General features: G+C 42.4%; 1 protein-coding gene across 1 annotated transcript in view; it reads left to right on the forward strand.

Moving 5' to 3' along the window:
- The window catches only part of KDM4B (lysine demethylase 4B), a 157,257-nt gene extending 146,887 nt beyond the window's left edge, over nt 1-10,370 (forward strand). The window contains exons 19-23 of the mRNA XM_050934416.1: nt 2,937-3,122; nt 3,212-3,376; nt 4,465-4,584; nt 6,889-6,981; nt 9,573-10,370. Coding sequence (XP_050790373.1) covers nt 2,937-3,122; nt 3,212-3,376; nt 4,465-4,584; nt 6,889-6,981; nt 9,573-9,758 — 750 coding nt within the window. The 3' untranslated portion in view covers nt 9,759-10,370. The remainder of the gene's footprint in view (nt 1-2,936; nt 3,123-3,211; nt 3,377-4,464; nt 4,585-6,888; nt 6,982-9,572) is intronic.
- Nucleotides 10,371-18,244: the final 7,874 nt, after the last annotated feature.

Raw genomic sequence — 18,244 nt, forward strand, 5'->3', positions numbered from 1 at the left:
TTTTTTTTTTTGGCTGTACATTTGTTCAGAGTATTTTTCTCCCATACCTTAGATATTCTTTCTCTTCTCGCCTCCCCTTCCAAATTAATTCATATCTATCGGAGCATCTTCCCCACGATACCCAGTCCCATGTCCCACACCTCCAGGTCTTCCACTCATGCTCTGCTTTCACCATCCTCCACATCTCAAGGTCCCTGTACCTTAAATTTTCCTTTGTCCTCCGATTATATTTGATCTATCTAGTCACTTCTTTTGGTGTGGCTCTTCTGCACAACAGAGTGTCTCTGCCGCTGGGATACCATTAGATGCATGTTAACCCTCAGGCTTGGAAGCAGGCTTTACAGCAATAAAATCAGGCTCCCTGGACTCAAGGGTTAATAGTCCCTTGAGAGGCTGTATTGAGCACTTCGTATATCAGTGCTTGTTCCTGCTAGGGAGAGAATTAGGTATTGACAGTTTAATAATGAGATCTCATTGCTATTGACTTGCTCTCAGTGCTGTATTCCTGCTGCGCACTTTGCTGTGGTGCTTATCTACCTTTTGAACATGGCTTACAGAGCGATAAGGGCAGAGCTTATTAAATACTAAAAACTACAGTCAGGCAGTGCGAAGGACCTGACTTTGACTAACAAAAGCTAGGAAATTCAGAGTGAAAGCACAGGGCCAAATTCATCTCTCTCTCCACTGATTCTGATACTTACAAGAGAAATGAACTTGGCCTATTGCATCCACATACAGGAGTGTTACTGATATATCTGGGCATGATTGGGAATGATGGGAACGTATGAGGCAGAGTGATTTCATCTCTTCCTTTCTCAGTTTATGGCGGGGAGAGGGAAATAATTGCCCCTCTTTGGGGCAGGAACAGTATTTGTTAGAGCACTAGTGCAATTGAGGCAGGGAAGGGAGGTGGGAAGGAAGGCTACACCTGATGGCAGGGGCTGCAGAGGGAGGAAGGTTCTCTCTCCCAGTGAAGATGGGATACTGATGTTTAGATGAGCAGAGGGAATGGGGATGAGAGGGGGAGGCCCAGTACAGTGTTTTCTTCTGGAGCATAATATCAATCTTCAGGTGACTGAAAAATTTCCACCAATCCCCATTCCCACCCACAATAAATGGGGAGATGATTTCCATATGATAAATATTTATCCTGTATCTGTGTCCTAATCACTTGTCCTTGAATCCATCTCCCCAGGATTCTATCCATATGATCAGTTTGAAACAGTTGCATTCTTTTTAAAGGGCAGCCTCCTTCCTTCCACAAAATGTGGAATTTCCTCTTTCTCAAGTCATCCCAATCTGTGGCCCAGGCCAGCCATCAGTGACAGCTTTTCTAGACATAAACATTTTATGAACTAAGGCTGGGATTTCCAAATGAGCAAATAGGCATTAGGAGCCCAATTCCCCATGAAAGTCAGTGAATTCGTAACTCCCTGAGGCTCCTTTGGAAATCCCAGTCTAAAAGTTTAATATTCCACATTCCTGCAGGGCTGGAAATGGGAGTTTGATACCATTGGAGTGAGGGGCGATTCTCAGCTTCCCCGTGGCACCCAGTGCTCACTGCCAATTCCACAGTACCATGAGATACTGGACTTTTAAAACAAGGCCATGTTTGTTTAGAAAGGGTATTTCAGATCCATTTCAAAGGTGTCTTAAAGGTTGTCTGCAGTTGAAAGTTAGTTTACATTAAAGTAAGGTGTGAATTTAAAATGCAGTAGCTATTCTAGAATAATTTTATCTGCGGATACCCGTATTCTGGCATGATAAGAATAATGAACAGTAGTTTAAAAAAGACTTGCTGGCTGCATATCCAGTTCATCATAATCTCATTCCAGAATAAGAGTGCCTTGTTCCAGTTTAGTTTAATCTTCTTTCAAAGAAGATTAAGCAAACATGACACATTTATTCTGGAATAAGAGTGTGTCCACACACAAGAGTTATTCCTGAATATCTATTTTGGACTAACTCCATAAGTAGACAAGACTTTACATTTATTATTTGCTTTCCTTTCTCTCTAATCCGTGCACAGAGTAACCAAGGCAGCTGGCTTTACAGAGAGGACTATAAGAAACAGTCCAAATGAGAGGAGGCGAGCAAGACTTTAAAGCATTTTAAAACCTTTTTTGTAACATCTGTGAGGTATTCAAAATGCATGGTGTAGTGTGAAGGTTTTATTTACCCAAGAGTGGCAAAGCAGTGAGTGAGTTACATACTTCAGATAATCCCACATAGATGCCAATCAAACTGTTATACCATGTCATCATGTATTCCATGTGTGTATATATAACAATAAAAAGAGCCTACTTAAAAATAAGAAGTTAAACTGTTGTTCTGTGTTGCGTTGTGTCCAGAGATGAAAATAGTCTGTTCTAGTAGCTTGTTTCCCAAGTTTCAGCTACAATGTAAATTAAAATGGGTACAATCTAAAAATCTCTGGAGAATGGGTGTATGATGGAAGTAGAAGTTTTACCATAATGCTTGTAGGTAATGCTGATACATTACACTCCAGAGAATGTCGTCCCAAATTGTTTCTGTGAGGACTTAATTGATTAATATGTGTCTGATGGATTGTGTCATTGATAGCTGCTTGAGAGGTTAAAATGATGTCATCTTGTTGCTGTGTAGGGCAACAATAATTCTATGTGTCTGTTATATTTAGGATGTGTGTGTTTTGGCTCAGGATGGGTTCTAGATGAGTGCATATGGTTGAGCAGGCAGATCGAAGGGAATTTGAGTACCCTTGTGTCTGTAATGCCCTGCGTGAGACATCCTCAATCCTAGTTGGGACCTCTGAGCTCTATTTCAGTGTAACTGTTGATAACAAGGAGTTTTGTAGCGTGTCTGACTCTGGCCTCCAGCCTCAAATATGTTGATTAAAAACTGCTGCTGATTTTGTCTCCTTTGAATAATGTGAACCTGTGTTTGCTTCCCTTCAGAAATGTGTGTACTGCCGGAATCGGATGAAGAAGGTATCGGGTGCCTGCATTCAATGCTCCTACGAGCACTGCTCCACTTCCTTCCATGTGACCTGTGCGCATGCTGCTGGGGTACCCATGGAGCCGGATGATTGGCCATATGTGGTGTCCATCACTTGCTTCAAACATAAAGCAGCCAACCACAATGTAAGTGTCTTCTATTTAAAATGCCTCCTATGTACTGTTTCTCTCACATCTCTTGTGATCCCTGTTGGTCCCTTTCCTTTGTTCCATAGGTCCCGTTTCGGAGGGAGGTATCGCTGGGACAAACTGTGATTACGAAGAACCGCAATGGACTCTACTACAGGTGTAAAGTAATCGGCATGACAACACAAACCTTCTATGAAGTGAACTTTGACGATGGCTCTTACAGCGATAATGTTTACCCGGAAAGCATTACTGTAAGAAGCTCTTTAGATTCCTCTGTAACTGCAGGTAGAATCTGTAGCAGAGTGGCCAAACTTACTGACCCTCCGAGCCACGTACGATAATCTTCAGGAGACGCCTGCCGAGGCTGAAGCCCCACCACTCCATTGCAGGGCAGAAGCCTCGAGCTCCCCTCTCCTCCAGTCTGGTAGGCAGAGAATGAGGGGAGAAGTGATGGGCTCCGCGAGCCGCATTTTAACTGTAAAAGAGCCACTTGCGACTCTTGAACTGCAGTTTGGCCACCCTTGATCTATAGGATGCAATGCTGCATACTTGCTTACTTTGTGGGAAGGAACAACAGAGCATACCCTGAGAAATCTTTTTACAATAGGTTAAAAAGGTATTGCTGGCCGCATAGCCAGTGGATAAAGTGTTCTTCATGCATCCCCTTATATATGGCTTTACTGATTATTACCTGGTTTCCTGTCTTTTGTTCCTTGACCAACAGCTGCTGCCAGTGTTGGTCGCTGAAATAAGAGAACATAGTTTGTTCTGTCTTGCACACTAATTGCATTTTTAAAGTCTCATTTTTCCCTCCCAAGTCCTGTTTTGAGTAAATAGACTGGACAGTTTGTATGTTTGTTTTAATATAGTAAATAGATTAGAGTGGGGGAGAGTGTATTGAAGAATTGGAGCAGGGTACTAAGAGTCTAGATTCTTGGGTTCTATTCCCAGTTCTGCCACTGACCTGCCATGTAATACTGTGGGCAAGTCAATTAACACCACCTCCCCTGTGCTTGTAAAATGAGGGTAATACATCACAGGGCGTCTGAGCTGCTTTGAGCACCTTGGATGAGTTCCAGAGAATTGCAAAGTACTATCACCAGCCACTGGTGCAAACAGTTGGTTCAGTACTTGAGCAATGGCTTGTAACCCGCCTATGCTTAGTGAGGTTTTTGAACAGATGCAGATTTGCTTATGATATGGTAGCCTCCTGGGTTCTTATGTTAAAGCATCATGTTATTGTGGTATCTTCCATGGGTGGTCACTATGGCAAAGATGGTCAACTTGCTCCCAAGTTTTATTCATGTCTGTTTTTTTCCTGACTTTCTTCTGTCTTCAGAGCAGAGACTGCATTCAGATGGGACCCCCTCCAGAAGGCGAGTTGGTTCAGCTGCAGTGGACTGATGGAATCATCTATAAGGCCAAGTTCATTGCAGCCCAGATCAGTCAGATTTATCAGGTAAATAGGGAAGGGTCTAAAAACTCCACCACAGCACCTGTGTGTTGCACAAGTTTTATTCCTCAGAGATACAGGAGGCTTGTTATATTTATGAAGGCGTAATGTTACCTCTAGAGTTAATATTTCCTATATTCTTATAGGAACTGTAATGCTCCGAATGAAGAGAGTCAGGAAAAGGGTCCTCAGAGGCAGATTTGGATGCATGTACACACACATACCTGCTGTTAGAAATTCACAATGGGTTCCTTTCATTCACACCCTTTCTCTGTGATGAAAAAGGATGCTTGAGTTCATTTATGTAGCTGTGCAGTGGATATAAGCAACTGTAGAGAAAAGGGACATCAAGGGACCCAGGTCAGAAGTGACTTGATATCACCACTGTCTGTTGGCTGTTCAATGGCCTGTGTGAAATGAGCTTTGTGACCTCCGCTTCCTAACAAACAGCTATTTAGGTAATTAAAACTCTCTTGGCAATAAAAGTGTAGATCAGAAATGGAATGGCTTGGAGACTTTACGCTCACTCTGGAGACTCATGGGAAGGTACGTGGCAGAGCAGTATGTGGGAACAATGTCCTGCTGCTGTATCTCCTTTACCTATTCTGTGACTAATTAGAAGCCTTCAGTCTCCAGTTCTGTCATTCATGTCACCAACTACCTTTTCCAGCAGAGAACAGAAGCAGCCAATTCTGCAGCCCACAAAACTGAGTGCCGAAGCAGTTTTGTCTTGTGTTTTGTACCACATATAGGATTTCTGTTTACAGAAGGTTAGCAATCAGAAATCTGAAAAAGGGTCAGCATTTCAACATGAAGTTCCCCAAAATTCAACACTGTCATTTGATGACATCTAGGTGAAATGGTCCACAAGAAGTTTCAAAATTACCAGGATTTTGGGAGGTTTCAAGTGCACCCTGCGCACCTCAATTTAACCAAACACACGCAATGAAACTTACAGAAAACTATTTTGTGCAGTGTAGATTCCTGTTTCTGAGTAATCTTGAAAAGTGTGGTGGGAGAAATTTCCCAGGACACTTGTCTAAGAGGCATTTATTATACTGTTTAGTCCTTTCACTAAAATTGCCTAAGGTCTCGATATGCAAACAGAAGAGCATCATAATCCACAGACTTTTATCCTAAAGATCCCTTTGGCATGATGTTCCAGAGAAGTCTGATTTTAACATAAATTTTAACTTTTTTATGCTTCCACTGAAAAATCTGTTCTTTGTTTGCTGTCTGATTTAGTCACAATATAGGAAATTCACATATTGATTGTTTAAAATAGCATTAAAAGCTAAAAAAAAAAAAAAAAAAATTTGTAAAAAAGCATCTATTTACTGAAACTACTAAGCATCTACTCTGAAACCATCTATTTACCAGCACTAAATGAGAATAAAATATTCAGGCACATATGCATTTGTACATTTTGCAACTCATGCAGTTACTTTTTCCATGTTTTGCACATTCAGGTTAGGTGCATATTTCTTCAAAATTTAACTCCAGTGGTTTGTCTTTAAACCTCATTTGTGTGTGTATTCAGACTGGAGACTTAAACTACCCATAGCGTATTCCCTTGTGCCTGGTTGTTACAGCTATGTCTGTGGGAGAGCATCTCCTGCCAACTTAGGGCTGTCCAGACCGGTGCTTAGGTTGGTGTAACTTGCATCGCTCGGGGTGGGGGTGTGGCTTTTTCACACCCCTCAACAACATAAGTTACAGCAACATAAGCAGTAGTTGTAGACCTGCCCATAGATTCTTTCAATCCTCTGAATTTTCCCAGTTTAAATCAAACCCTACCTTTCTCTTAAACCGTATTGTGTATGTTTTCTGCATTATCCAAGAGGCTACTGTAAGTCTTCAGCAAAGCAAGCAAGAGGCTCTGAGAACATTTATTTTATAGTTTAAAATTTCATGGGCTCATTTTCATGAACAAACTTCCCAGTAACATCTCCTGTTACATAATTCATGATGTAATCAGTGCTCAGTGAAAGAGGTTTGGAATGAGGCATTAACACCACCATTTTTACACCTGACTGATTATTGTTCCTTGTTGAAACACAAATATATTTTGACTTGTGTGAAAAAAAAATCTTAATTTAAGAAGGAAGAAGGGCTTATTAATGTGAGTGTAATACCCATGTTACAACAGGAGGGGGGAGGAGGGAGTGTTTGCTTCATGGTTCCCACTGTGTTTTCTGTGTCCATCAGAGACTCCTGGGCACCTTTTAGGCTGATAAAAGGAAGTGAAGAAAGAATTGGTAGCTGTAAATGGAGAAGTCAGTCACCTGATTGCTACTGTGCTCTCTGCAGGTGGAGTTTGAAGATGGCTCCCAGCTGATGGTAAAACGTGGTGATATTTACACATTGGAGGAGGAGCTTCCTAAGAGAGTGAAATCTCGCCTGGTGAGTATCAAATCCGCAGGAAAAGAAGAGGGAGCTGCTTCTCACATACGCTCATTAGATTTTCTTTAAAAGGCTGTTTCAAAGGGACCTAAAAAGCTCCCTCTCCCTTCTAGAATTATAAGACCCTAATTCACTCACAGAATATGTGTAAGATTGTAAAATGACTAATGAAGACATTTGAAAAGGTTTTAAACAATTCCTGCTTGTCAAGACTCGATTTCTGTGTTCCCTAGTTAAGAGATCTTGTGTTCAGTAAAGTGCCTTGCATCTTGTAGGATACCAGTTACAAACTCCGCCTCTGAAATGTTGCCACCTGCGGGGTGAGAGAATAATGGTCAGGTGAACTGACTTGCAGCCTAGTGGTGTCTTGGAAATTTTGGCCAAGGACACTGGAATAAAAAACTTCCAAAAGATATTAAAAATCCCATGGAACACAGAGGACCCTAATTTTTTAAGCATCCTCTTAAAGACCAACATATAGTCTATGTCTACATTATAAGCTAGCGGTGTGATTCTTCCTCCTTATGTATATATACTCACACAGCATGCTATCTGTGCTACTGCAGCTACACAACTATTTACACTCATGCTGTCTGGATGAGAGTAAGTGTGTGTGTGTGTGTGCGCGCACAAGTGGGGAAATTGCACCCCATAGTGTAAGCATAGTTCCATGCAGTTAACTGTGGCTGAATTAGTCGACCTAGAAAAAAGGAATTGATATTACTAAGATTGGAATCTGTGGCTCAAGGGTTCCCCCGCCCTTCTTCCCCCAACCTGATGCTGCTTTTAAAGAGTGTGAGATCAGATGCCCAGAGCAATGAAGCACATACAGCTTCTTGCTTTGTTCTAGATGCCTGTGATGTCAACTGTTGCATGATAAGGACAAAAGGATTATAGGCACTGCCATACTGCGTTCCACTGCTGATCACCAGAGTCCCTGGTCTGTCTGACCGCTAACACTGTCTGTGGCCACTAACAGATGCTTGATGTTGCACATAAAATAAATTAAAATAAAATAACCCTGTAATGGACATTTATGTAGAATAAACTACCCATGAACAGGGGTGGCCAGCCTGAGAAGGAGCCAGAATTTACCAATGTACATTGTCAAAGAGCCACAGTAATAAGTAAGCAGCCCCCCATGAGCTCTCCCTCGAACTGGCAGCCCTACTGATCAGCACCTCCCCCTCCCTCCCCACATCTCCCTAACAGCTGTATCATGGCATGTGGGAGGCTGGGAGGGGGAGGGAGAGGAGCGAGGGCATGGCAGGCTCAGAACATGGGTGGGAAGGGGTAGAATAGGGGCAGGGCCTGTGGCAGAGCCAGGGTTTGAGCAGTGAGCACCCCCCAGCACATTGGAAAGTTGACGCCTATAGCTCCAGCCCCGGAGTCGGTGCCTATACAAGGAGCCGCATATTAACTTCTGAAGAGTGGCACATGGCTCCGGAGCCACAGGTTGGCCACCCGTGACTTACAGGGGTTAGGAAGAAGCTTCGTCAATTGGTTATAGGTTAGTTTATGCCATGAAATATTGAAGGGATTTTTAGTGCCTTATAAAATGCTTTTATCATCTCTAATGTAACTCTAGATTTTGTCATTGTCCATACAGATATCTCATCCTTCTTTAAATCCTTGATCTCAGACATCTTGTGGCAATGAATTCCACAGGTTAACTATGCTATGTGTAATTTACTTTTGTCCTTTTTTCAAGTGGATTCTGGGAGCAGAGGAGCTGCTTGCGTTTGCTTTTATCAGGTGAACAGAGATCGTCAGTCTTTTATTTAGACAATATTTTTGATAGTATCTGGCTGCAGTGCTGCCTTTCAGCAAAGCTGATGAATTTGAGTGGTGAGAGAGAGTGCGTGGAGGTGTCACTTTTGATGGATCCTGACCTGCAGGCTTTGTAACATTTCCAGAGTGACTGACACACACATCCACTCCCCTTCGTGCACACTCTCTTACTCGTTCTGTCTCTCTCCTTCATGCGCGCGCGCACACACAATGAAAGGTGAATAATTCGCATCTGACTTGAAACTCTTAGTTCTTTCTGCATACCTCCTGTTCCTAGAGATTTTTAGGAAGAGTTCTGTGTGAGTGACCTACAAGATACTCTAATAAAGAGCGGCTGGATGAAGGAAGGAAGTAACCATGCTTACCAAGAACCTTCTCTCTACTTTGAGAGTGAGAGGCAGTGTATAATCTGTCATGTCTTCTTACAACAATCCCTTCCCCAGACAGACCCCTCTATGCCTAAGGAAGTAGGAGAAGCTTCTTTTTCCAGGGTGCTTTGTACGATGAATAACCTGAGCAGACAGAGAAGGGTTGCAGTGGCAGAGGATTTGTGGGTAGGAGTTAGAGATTGGAAGAGAACCTGCTACAGAAATGAAGCTGACTTGAAGTTTTTGAGTTTGGTCCTACAAGCCAAGTGTGTTCCTCTGAGCCAGTCCCTGCAGTTTCCGGCCTTCAGTGGTTCTCTAGCATGGACGTAACACGATGTTCACTTTCTCCTGTCCAAGCAGTTTTGTTAAATAGGTACGCTTCTCTCTTGTGCATCTTCTCCTCTAATGATTGTACTTTCCTGTCTCCTGTAGTCCCTCAGCACTGGGGCCCCTCAGGAAGGAGTGTTTTCGGGAGATGAAGTGAAAGCGGCCAAGCGCCCCCGAGTGGGGAATTCCAGGAATCCTGAGGATTATGGACAGAACCCAGATTATTTGGCCTTCATGGAGACCCTGCTGCAGACGCAGTACCAGCCAGGACCACAGAGTAACATGTTTTAACCAGGATTAATAATAATAAAAAAAATTAACCCTTTTCAACCCTGAGGAAAAGTAACCAGGAAACTGTGGAACAAAAGGCCAGCCCCGTGCAATAGCCTGCTGTGAATTCCTTTCTTCTGCTCTTGGTTTGGACTGCAGGAAAATCCTGTCTGGCTACAGGCTACCTCTACTCTGTCAGCTGCATTGCTGACCAATAGAATAGGGAGCTCAGAACCCCTTCAGACAGCGTTTCACATGAAGACTTTGGAAGAGTTTCTACTAATGGAGCTTTGTGACTGGCTCCTTTTTTTTTTTTCTTTTTTTTTTTTTAAAGGTTTGGAAAGGGTTAAAATGAATGAAAAATGAAATGACTCAGATTTTTAAACCACATCAAACTCTTTTGTCTTTAAAAGGTGCTATTTCACTGACTACTGAAGCAGCCTTTGGAATCATGATTTCTGTACATATAAATCACCTTTGTGATGTTTTCTATAAATGAGCATTATTAAGAAAAAAAACACAAACAAAAATAGGAAAGCAACAGTTTCCACCAATATTTTTTTCTAGGTCATTGCTTTAAAACAGAAAAAAAAAAAAAATCATTTCCCCGTCCTTCCCACCACTGAAATGTAATTTTAACACTGCAGTGGGGAGAGAGAACAAGAGCAGACATCGTGGGTTGTTTTTTAAAGCAATGTTTTCTTTGTAACCTGGGGAAGGGGGGAAAGAAATGTCTCATAACCCGAATGTTGTTGCAGTCGATGAATTAGATGGTGGGTGTATGCATTTCTGCCCTGTCATCAGCAAAGAGCAACCAGTGGAGAAATGGCTGGACTTGATATTTGCTCCTTCTACTCCTCTTCCTTGCCTTTTCCTTCCCCATCTTTGCAATCACTTAGACTCTGTCACCTCCAGCGTGCATGCTTTTCGCTTCAGATATGCCATTGATTCCTCCCCATCACAGACCTGGCAGGCACTGTTCTGTTGCTACCCTCCCCTTCCTGTCAGACAGTGATGTGCAAGGGGATTGTTCTGGCTCTCTATTAGGCATGGCTTTGAGCTGTGCAGCTTACAGTTGTGCGAATCATTCCATGACAGAAGCCTTGGAGGTGTGTATATATTTTTTTTTTCCCCTCCATTAAAGAAGAAATTCCCCAAACGCCTTCGATTGTTGTGACATCCTTTACCTAGGTAAGGAGTGAGCCTTTGAGATGCTCCTGGTGAAACGGGATGAAAGTCTGCATTTGTTTGGGCTCAGTTCATTGAGTATTAAAATGAGTTTTAAAGTCAGAAACAAATCTTGAAATACTGAGTGGGCAGCTCCCACCTGAACGCTGTATAGGCACCTCCTGCTGTAGAGCTGTTATGGAACAATGTTGCATAAAAGGCCTGATCCAAAGCCCATCAAAGTTGGTAGAAAGAGGGCTTTGAATCAGGTTTGAAGTGAAGAGAAATAAGTAGACTTCATGGAGAACTGCAGGCTGCTGCAGCGTGCGTGTGGGGGGACGAGGACAGGGTACATGTACAGCACCTGTTCAAACCCACCTTTGTGTCTTTGCCTGTGAGTTGACAAAGCTATCCAGGAAACGCGTCCTCAGCTGGGCAGGGAGGAACAATATTCTCTTTTTAAGCCCCCTTGTAATAGAGTCAATATTTTTTTTTAAAGTGACTGTGTTTAGATATCTTCAGGGGAGTAAGTGGGAAGCATTTGGGGAATAACATGGTAATTAGCATCTTAAGAGACTGGACAGATATTCAGCTGTCCCAGTCAGAGAGTGGAAATGGAGTGAAGTGTTCTTTCTTGGGGCAATTAGAATTCCCTTCACTTCTTGCTGCCTCTGCTATGAGGTGCTTTGCTCTCTTTTTTTTTAAGTGTGTTTTGTAAAACAGTTTGAAATCCTTTCAGGCAGTTTTATTCTTTATTTTATTTTAAACTTTCAACTTCTCCAAATGAATCTGTCTCCAAAAAAGCATTAGACTGAATTTATAAAAGAAGAATGTACTTTTTTTATTTTTTAAAAAAAGGAAAAAAAGACATGGTTCTTAAAAGCCTCCGTTTGTGTCATTTTGGATAGAAGAAGAATTAGAACCTAGCTGAAGTCTCTTTTTCCTTTATTTGCTGCTGCACCTGTGTAGCGATTACTCCTGCATAGCTGTCTCCTGTTGGCTAGAACATGATTTAAAGGATAATTTGCTTGTATAAAAGAAAAAAAGAATGGTTGCCAGGCCACAGAAATATTTAAAACAATTGAAAGAGAATTTAAACAGCAGAGGATTTTTTTTTTTTTTTTTGGAAATGGGGAGAGGAAGGGAGGTAGAGTGGGATGGGTTGTGAGCAGTGGACGGATTTCCTCTGCATGTTAAAGTCCTGACTGAAGTAGCACCATTACTGTATTCATATGTAGTACCTTTTTAAATACTATTTATATTGTAAAAACAACAAAAAAAAGTGTGTTTCCCTGACCCCCATATTCAGATGGTGAGTTATGTTTAAACGTGAATCTGGAACTGTAGAATGCCCTTCTTTGTTGCTGGGTTTTTCCTGTTTTGTTTGTTCTTAAAGCCTTCTTTTGGTTCAGGAATGACTTGTGCAGTTTATCTATAATGACCATGTTGAAGGTTTCTGTGCATCAGACTATGGAAAAGGAAATAGGAAATGCACACTTCTTCCCCATCCCCCAGTGAAATATATTTGTAAGTGTCTGATTATGTGCTATAAAATTGATTTTTTTTCCCTTTTAGATTAAGGATGTGATGTATTTTTTTGCATTTTTTTTCTCTGCCTCTAGGTTCATAATGAATTAAAGGCTGTTGAGCACTTCAGAATTACAGTTTTTAGAAGGTTGAAGTTTCTTCATTTCTAAATAAAAGCTACTGTGCTAAGGGGAAGAAATCTCCCTAGTCAGAGTGGTTCTTGAAAGCTGACCAGTAACTCAGTCATGAGAAGCTCAGGTTGGTGAATAGCACCAGCAGAGACTTTGGCTCTCACATCCTTCTCATGCCTCTGGATCAAATAATACGTTTATCAGACTACCTTGAGTAAAGCACTTGCAGCCCGTCTCAGTTCAGAATTGAAATTGCAATGATCCAAGGTCCAGGACTTGGTATAGCTAGATCAGTGCCATAGAAGCACTGGTTAGTTACTGATCAGTGAGAGTTTTAAGGCCCAAAATAGGGAGGCTGTGGAATCTGTCAGAGGTTTTTAAGAAGAGGTTAAACAAACACCTGACAGGGATGGTCTAGATAATATTTAGCCCTGCCTTCGAGCAGGGGACTGGATAAGTTGACCTATCAAGGTCCCTTCCAATCCTACATTTCTGTGATCTTTATAAACCACCAGTGGCTACGTATTACAGGGAATCTGTCTTTTAGCCATCTCAGTAGTGTTTCAGCATGCCTATCTAGCCCTTGCAGGTCACACAGATAATAAACCTTTTAAAATCGCATCTTTTCGATTGTTAACAGCCCTTTTCCCCCCACTTGAATTCTGACATTGTTTTGTAGCGACATCTCACAAACTGCTACAGTTAGTGACTAATGCTTCAGATCAGGTGAAAACAATATCCCTTAGATTTCAGCTCACCAATAGCTGTTTCCTAGCTTTACTCAAGGTAGTCTGATAAAAACCATATTATTTGATCCAGAGGCATGAGAAGGATGTGAGAGCCAAAGTCTCTGCTGGTGTAATTCTATTGCAGTCACTAGCAGAAATTTGTCCTGTGATTTTAAGGTCCACTATCTTGTGACCTGCCATAACCAGCAACCCTTTGTGAAGGGCCAATAAAGCCACATTAAGGACCAGTAAAATGTTTCCAAGCAGAGGCCTTGGACCAATATCACAAAGATGAAGATCAACATTTCCTATCAGAGCATCATAGAGCTGGGATGGAGCAGATACTCTCACTCTGGCCTTCCCAAGTCTTGACACTCTGTTGGTCTAGGAACTATTCTAGGCCCTTTCCCTATTCAATCTCCCACTGAGGTAGATTCTGCGGGGCTGAATAGAAAACTGTGCTATCCCATGTCATCTCTCAGTGTGAGCACCATGGGGATAAGGTGTGAATACTGCTTAGCTAGCTAAGCGTCTCATTCATTATTCCTTACTCTGAGCACCATTTGGGGTGGGGTGGGGTGGAGAGTCTTCTGTTGAATGCCCCTCATTAATCTCTTCTTCCAGTCTCTCTCTGTCATATTCCTGAGGATTTGGGATGTTTCTTACCTATGCACCTGAATTGCAGTGGTAGCTGGAGATGTTACTCTGTTCTTTTTAGTCCCATGTGTCGTCCCCATGTCTCTCCCCCGCCCCCTCCTGGACACACACCTCTCAATCGCCTTGATTTGCCTCAGTCCCATTTCCTCTAATCTCTGGAATTCCCACTCCTTCCCTTCTCATCTCACGTCAGATACAATCTGTTTGCAGGAGTTGCTACGTATTCCGCAGGTTCCTGTTGCCGGGCAGCCTGGACCAGTGTGATGAACAGACTGCAAAGCCCTTCCCTGGCCTGCCCTGTGGAGTGCTTGTCATAGGCTACGTCCAGACTACCCGCCGTATTGGCGGGTTAAAATCGATTGCTCGGGGATCGATATATCGCGTCTCATCTAGACGCGACATATCGATCCCCGAGCGCGCTTACATCGATTCCGGAACTCCATCAACCCCAACGGAGTTGCGGAATCGACAGGGAGAGCCGCGAACATCGATCCCGCGCGGTGAGGGCGGGTGAGTAATCCGATCTTAGATATTCGACTTCAGCTACGTTATTCACGTAGCTGAAGTTGCATATCTAAGATTGATTTCCCCCCATAGTGTGGACCAGCCCATAGATGCAGTCAGTGATGGGCCCAGATTACATGGGTCTTTAGCCAGATAACCATCTGTTATGCTCCCTCCCAGCTCTGAAGCCCTGAAGACGACCTCTTTTGCTATTGTTGTTTCAGAGAAGTACAGCTCCTGTTTTGGCGCTTGTGATTAGCGGGATGTATTCACGAGCAAACATCTTAAATCCTGTAGTGTAAAAGCTGGTGGAGTTCCCTTTGTGAGTCTGTGTCGCAAATAGTCACACGCACAATAAAGCTGTTCTGTGATCATTTCTGGCAGCCTTGAAAAGATAGGAATGAACAGGCTGCTTATTCGTGCCCCAACGCTGCCAGACGGAGTTTAGCCCTAAGCCCGGAGGGTGGAATTGTGGAGGAAGAGAGATGTTTAACTCTTCAGTTTCTCTGTCTGATGGAAGACACAACAGCTCAGTGAGGGATGAAAGGAGGATTCTTTCCTTGCAGGTGAGTAATTTGGAATGTCGTATTAAAATAGCAATGCCGTTGGGAGTATCCGTGGCTACATACTTTACATGCATTGCCTCTTGATGCTCAAGGTCAAAATGCTGTGGCCTTTATTAGGAACATATGGACTGTTTCTCCGATCAAGATGATAAATGGTCCAAACTTCTAACCACATTGGTCAGCTCGTCACATTTTTGATTCACCTGATCCAGACGTGGAAGTGCCATGAGACGAGTGTTCGTGTCGTATTTCGGATCCCATTGGAACAGTGACTCTCATGGGTGCGTTCTCACAGGTCTCCAGCATATAGGTCTGGGTGCTTATCTGCACCATTTTGAAGCTTGCCCATCAGTTCTCCCATCTTCCTGCAGCCTCCCAGCACTGGGATCTTTGAACACAGAGGGCCAGGAATTTTCAGTACAGCTTCCATGCGCTCTCTCCAGTGCCCTTTTGTGCTTTCCTTTCACTTGGCTGTAGTTCCATGATCACACTCCTTTTAAGAGATGAGATGAAAACAAAGAGAAGGGTGAGGGGTGATTTGATTACGATCTATAAGTATCTACATGGGGAACAAATATTTAATAATGGACTCTGAATCTAGCAAAGAAAGGTATAGCAAGGTCCGATGGCTGGAAGTTGGAAGCTAGACAAATTCAGACTGGGAACAATTTACCAAGGGTCATGGTGGATTCTCTATTACTGACAATTTTAAAATCAAGATTAGATGTTTATCTAAAAGATCTGCTTTAGGAATTATTTTGGGGAAGTTTTATGGCTTGTTATACAAGGGGTCAGAAAAGATGATCAAAATGGTCCATTCTGACCTTGGAATCTCTGAATCTATAAAGGGCCACCTCAGATGCTCCTAGAATCGTGTGTCAGCTGTTTCTTATAGCACGTGTATCAGTTGGGGTTATTTTGTTTTTACATTTCTCGTTTGCAGCCATTGGTATGAGTTCTGCATCAATGCTGATGCTTCAAAGGATGCATTGAACTAGAGCAAGTTTGAACTTGGCGTTTCTGTTTTGTGGGAAGTCGACATTTTTTAAATTTTGTTTTCATTTCAGATTACAGCAAAAGAAGTTTTTGAAATTTGCAGCAAAATGGAAATTAAAGAAAAATCCATTTTGAAAACTTTGTATGAGGAAAATTTTAAAATTTTGTTTCAGAACGAAATTATTTGTTTTGATTTTTTTCATTTTTATTATTTTTACATTTCATGACATGCCAGTAGCAGTAGTTCATAATCTGACGTGAGATTGAATCCTAGAAATGTAGGGCTGGAAGGGACCTGGAGAAGTCAATTCTGGTCTCCTGTGCTGAGGCACGACCAAGTAAACTTAGAACAACCGGGACAGATGTTTGTTCAGTCTGTTCTTCAACGTCCGGTGATGGGGATTCCACAACCTCCCTTGGAAGCCTGGTCCAGCACTTAACTACTCTTATAAAGATGTAGTCATGTCCCTGAGTGAGCTTGGACCATCAGCCTTTCGGTTAACAGACAAACATGCTAACGGATTGTGCTAGAGATCCAGCTGCTCGCTGGAATGTTGCACTACCAGTTTAACTTAAATCACTCTTTAAATGTGTTTAAACACGTTGTATGTCAAGCCATGTCATATTATGCTATATAGTAACCATGATATAATTGATGTTGTGAAAAGTTAAATGGAGCTGCTACTTAGCACAGATTGAAACTTATCTTATTTTCTAGATCAGGATGTCACCTGTTTGTGCTGTGAAACAGTTTGACACAAATTTGTGAATTTTTTCATCCAAATAGACAATTTCACTAAAAAATTCACTTTCTTGAAAAAATTCCAATCCACTTTCTTCCTAGCTGCCTTTATATCTCTGTTTTACCCCATTCATCCCTCCAGGTATTTGGAGAAGATGAATACAGTGGAGCCAATTAAAAATGAAAATCAGGAAAGAAAAAAATGAAGTGTTCTCTTATCTGAGGGTTGCCTAAGAAAGGGGACTGGAAGGCTTCATGGTTACAGAATGAAAGATAGCTCTGAAAAACTGTCTAACCCACTAGTTTAAATCCCACCCAGATCTGTAGGGATCAAAAGCTCATTGATATTCCACGGCCTGTGAGAAATGAGATGGACTCTAGCTGCCCAAGGACAAAAGTCCACAACTCAAACTATTGCTACGAGGTTCTCCCTCCTGCTGCTGATCTCAACAGAGAGGCTAAAGACTGATTGAGAGAGTGTCACTAAACTCCACTCTTGCATTTGGTCCCCTCCATAGCAGGGTTGAGGCTTATCTGTAGGCAAAGCTTGCCCTGCTCTTGCCTGGGTTTTTACTTCTTCTCTTGAGTTAATAGGATTTCAGTCTCCGGGGCTGTCAATCCTGCACCTTTCACCAGCACTAAATACATGAACGAATAAAAGGAAATACAGAACCATCCTCCTGCAGATTGAATCTCGGGGCTTGTCTACCTGAGGAAGTTGTACTGGTGTATAAAGGTGTGATTTACTCTTTAACCAGTACGTCCCCCACATGGGGATGCACTTATTTGGGTTTGAGTGACTTGTTTCAATTTAGCTTAAATTGATCAGGTAAGCTAAACCTCAGGAAGCCAGTCTTAAACTGAAATAGCATTCGCACAGGTTTTAATAAGTGATTTAAGTTAAACTGGTGCAACTTTTCCGTGTACTCAGGTCTCCAGAGACTTCCTCCCCTCCCCTCTCCTTCCTCCTTTCCTGAATGTGGAATCTGTAGCTCTGCTTATAACAAGATTCTGTTTTTTAAAAGAGTGATACAGTGGCTCATTTTGGGGCAAAGGAACATAAAGTATTTCTGTTTGCTTGATGCTGGGGTAATTCCACTGAGGATTAAAAGTGATGGTGTCACATCAGGGTGTTGCTTTAGACATCTCCTCCTCTCTGGCTTGGTAATTTTGGGGGGAGAGGAAGCAAAAATGAAGACTTTCTCCAGCAGTTTCTTTTACTGGAGCTGAGGCAGCTGAGTCTTTTCCACTCTACTCCTACGATAAAATCCCCTAATCCCATTGCTCTGTACCTCTTGCAGTCATTTATACCAAGGGAAAATGGCCTGGTCTTTGCAATGGTTTAAATGATGGGCAAGGTGCAGGGCAAATGCAGACTCAAGACCGCTCTGTAATGAAGTATCTGAAGGACTGTTTGGGCTGGAGAAGAGAGGAGGCACAGATGTGTGACTAGGTTAGTATTGGCAATGTATTGGGGTCAAAGGAGAAG

This window comes from Gopherus flavomarginatus, chromosome 24 (assembly GCF_025201925.1).
Source record: "Gopherus flavomarginatus isolate rGopFla2 chromosome 24, rGopFla2.mat.asm, whole genome shotgun sequence".
Classification (NCBI taxonomy): domain Eukaryota; kingdom Metazoa; phylum Chordata; order Testudines; family Testudinidae; genus Gopherus; species Gopherus flavomarginatus.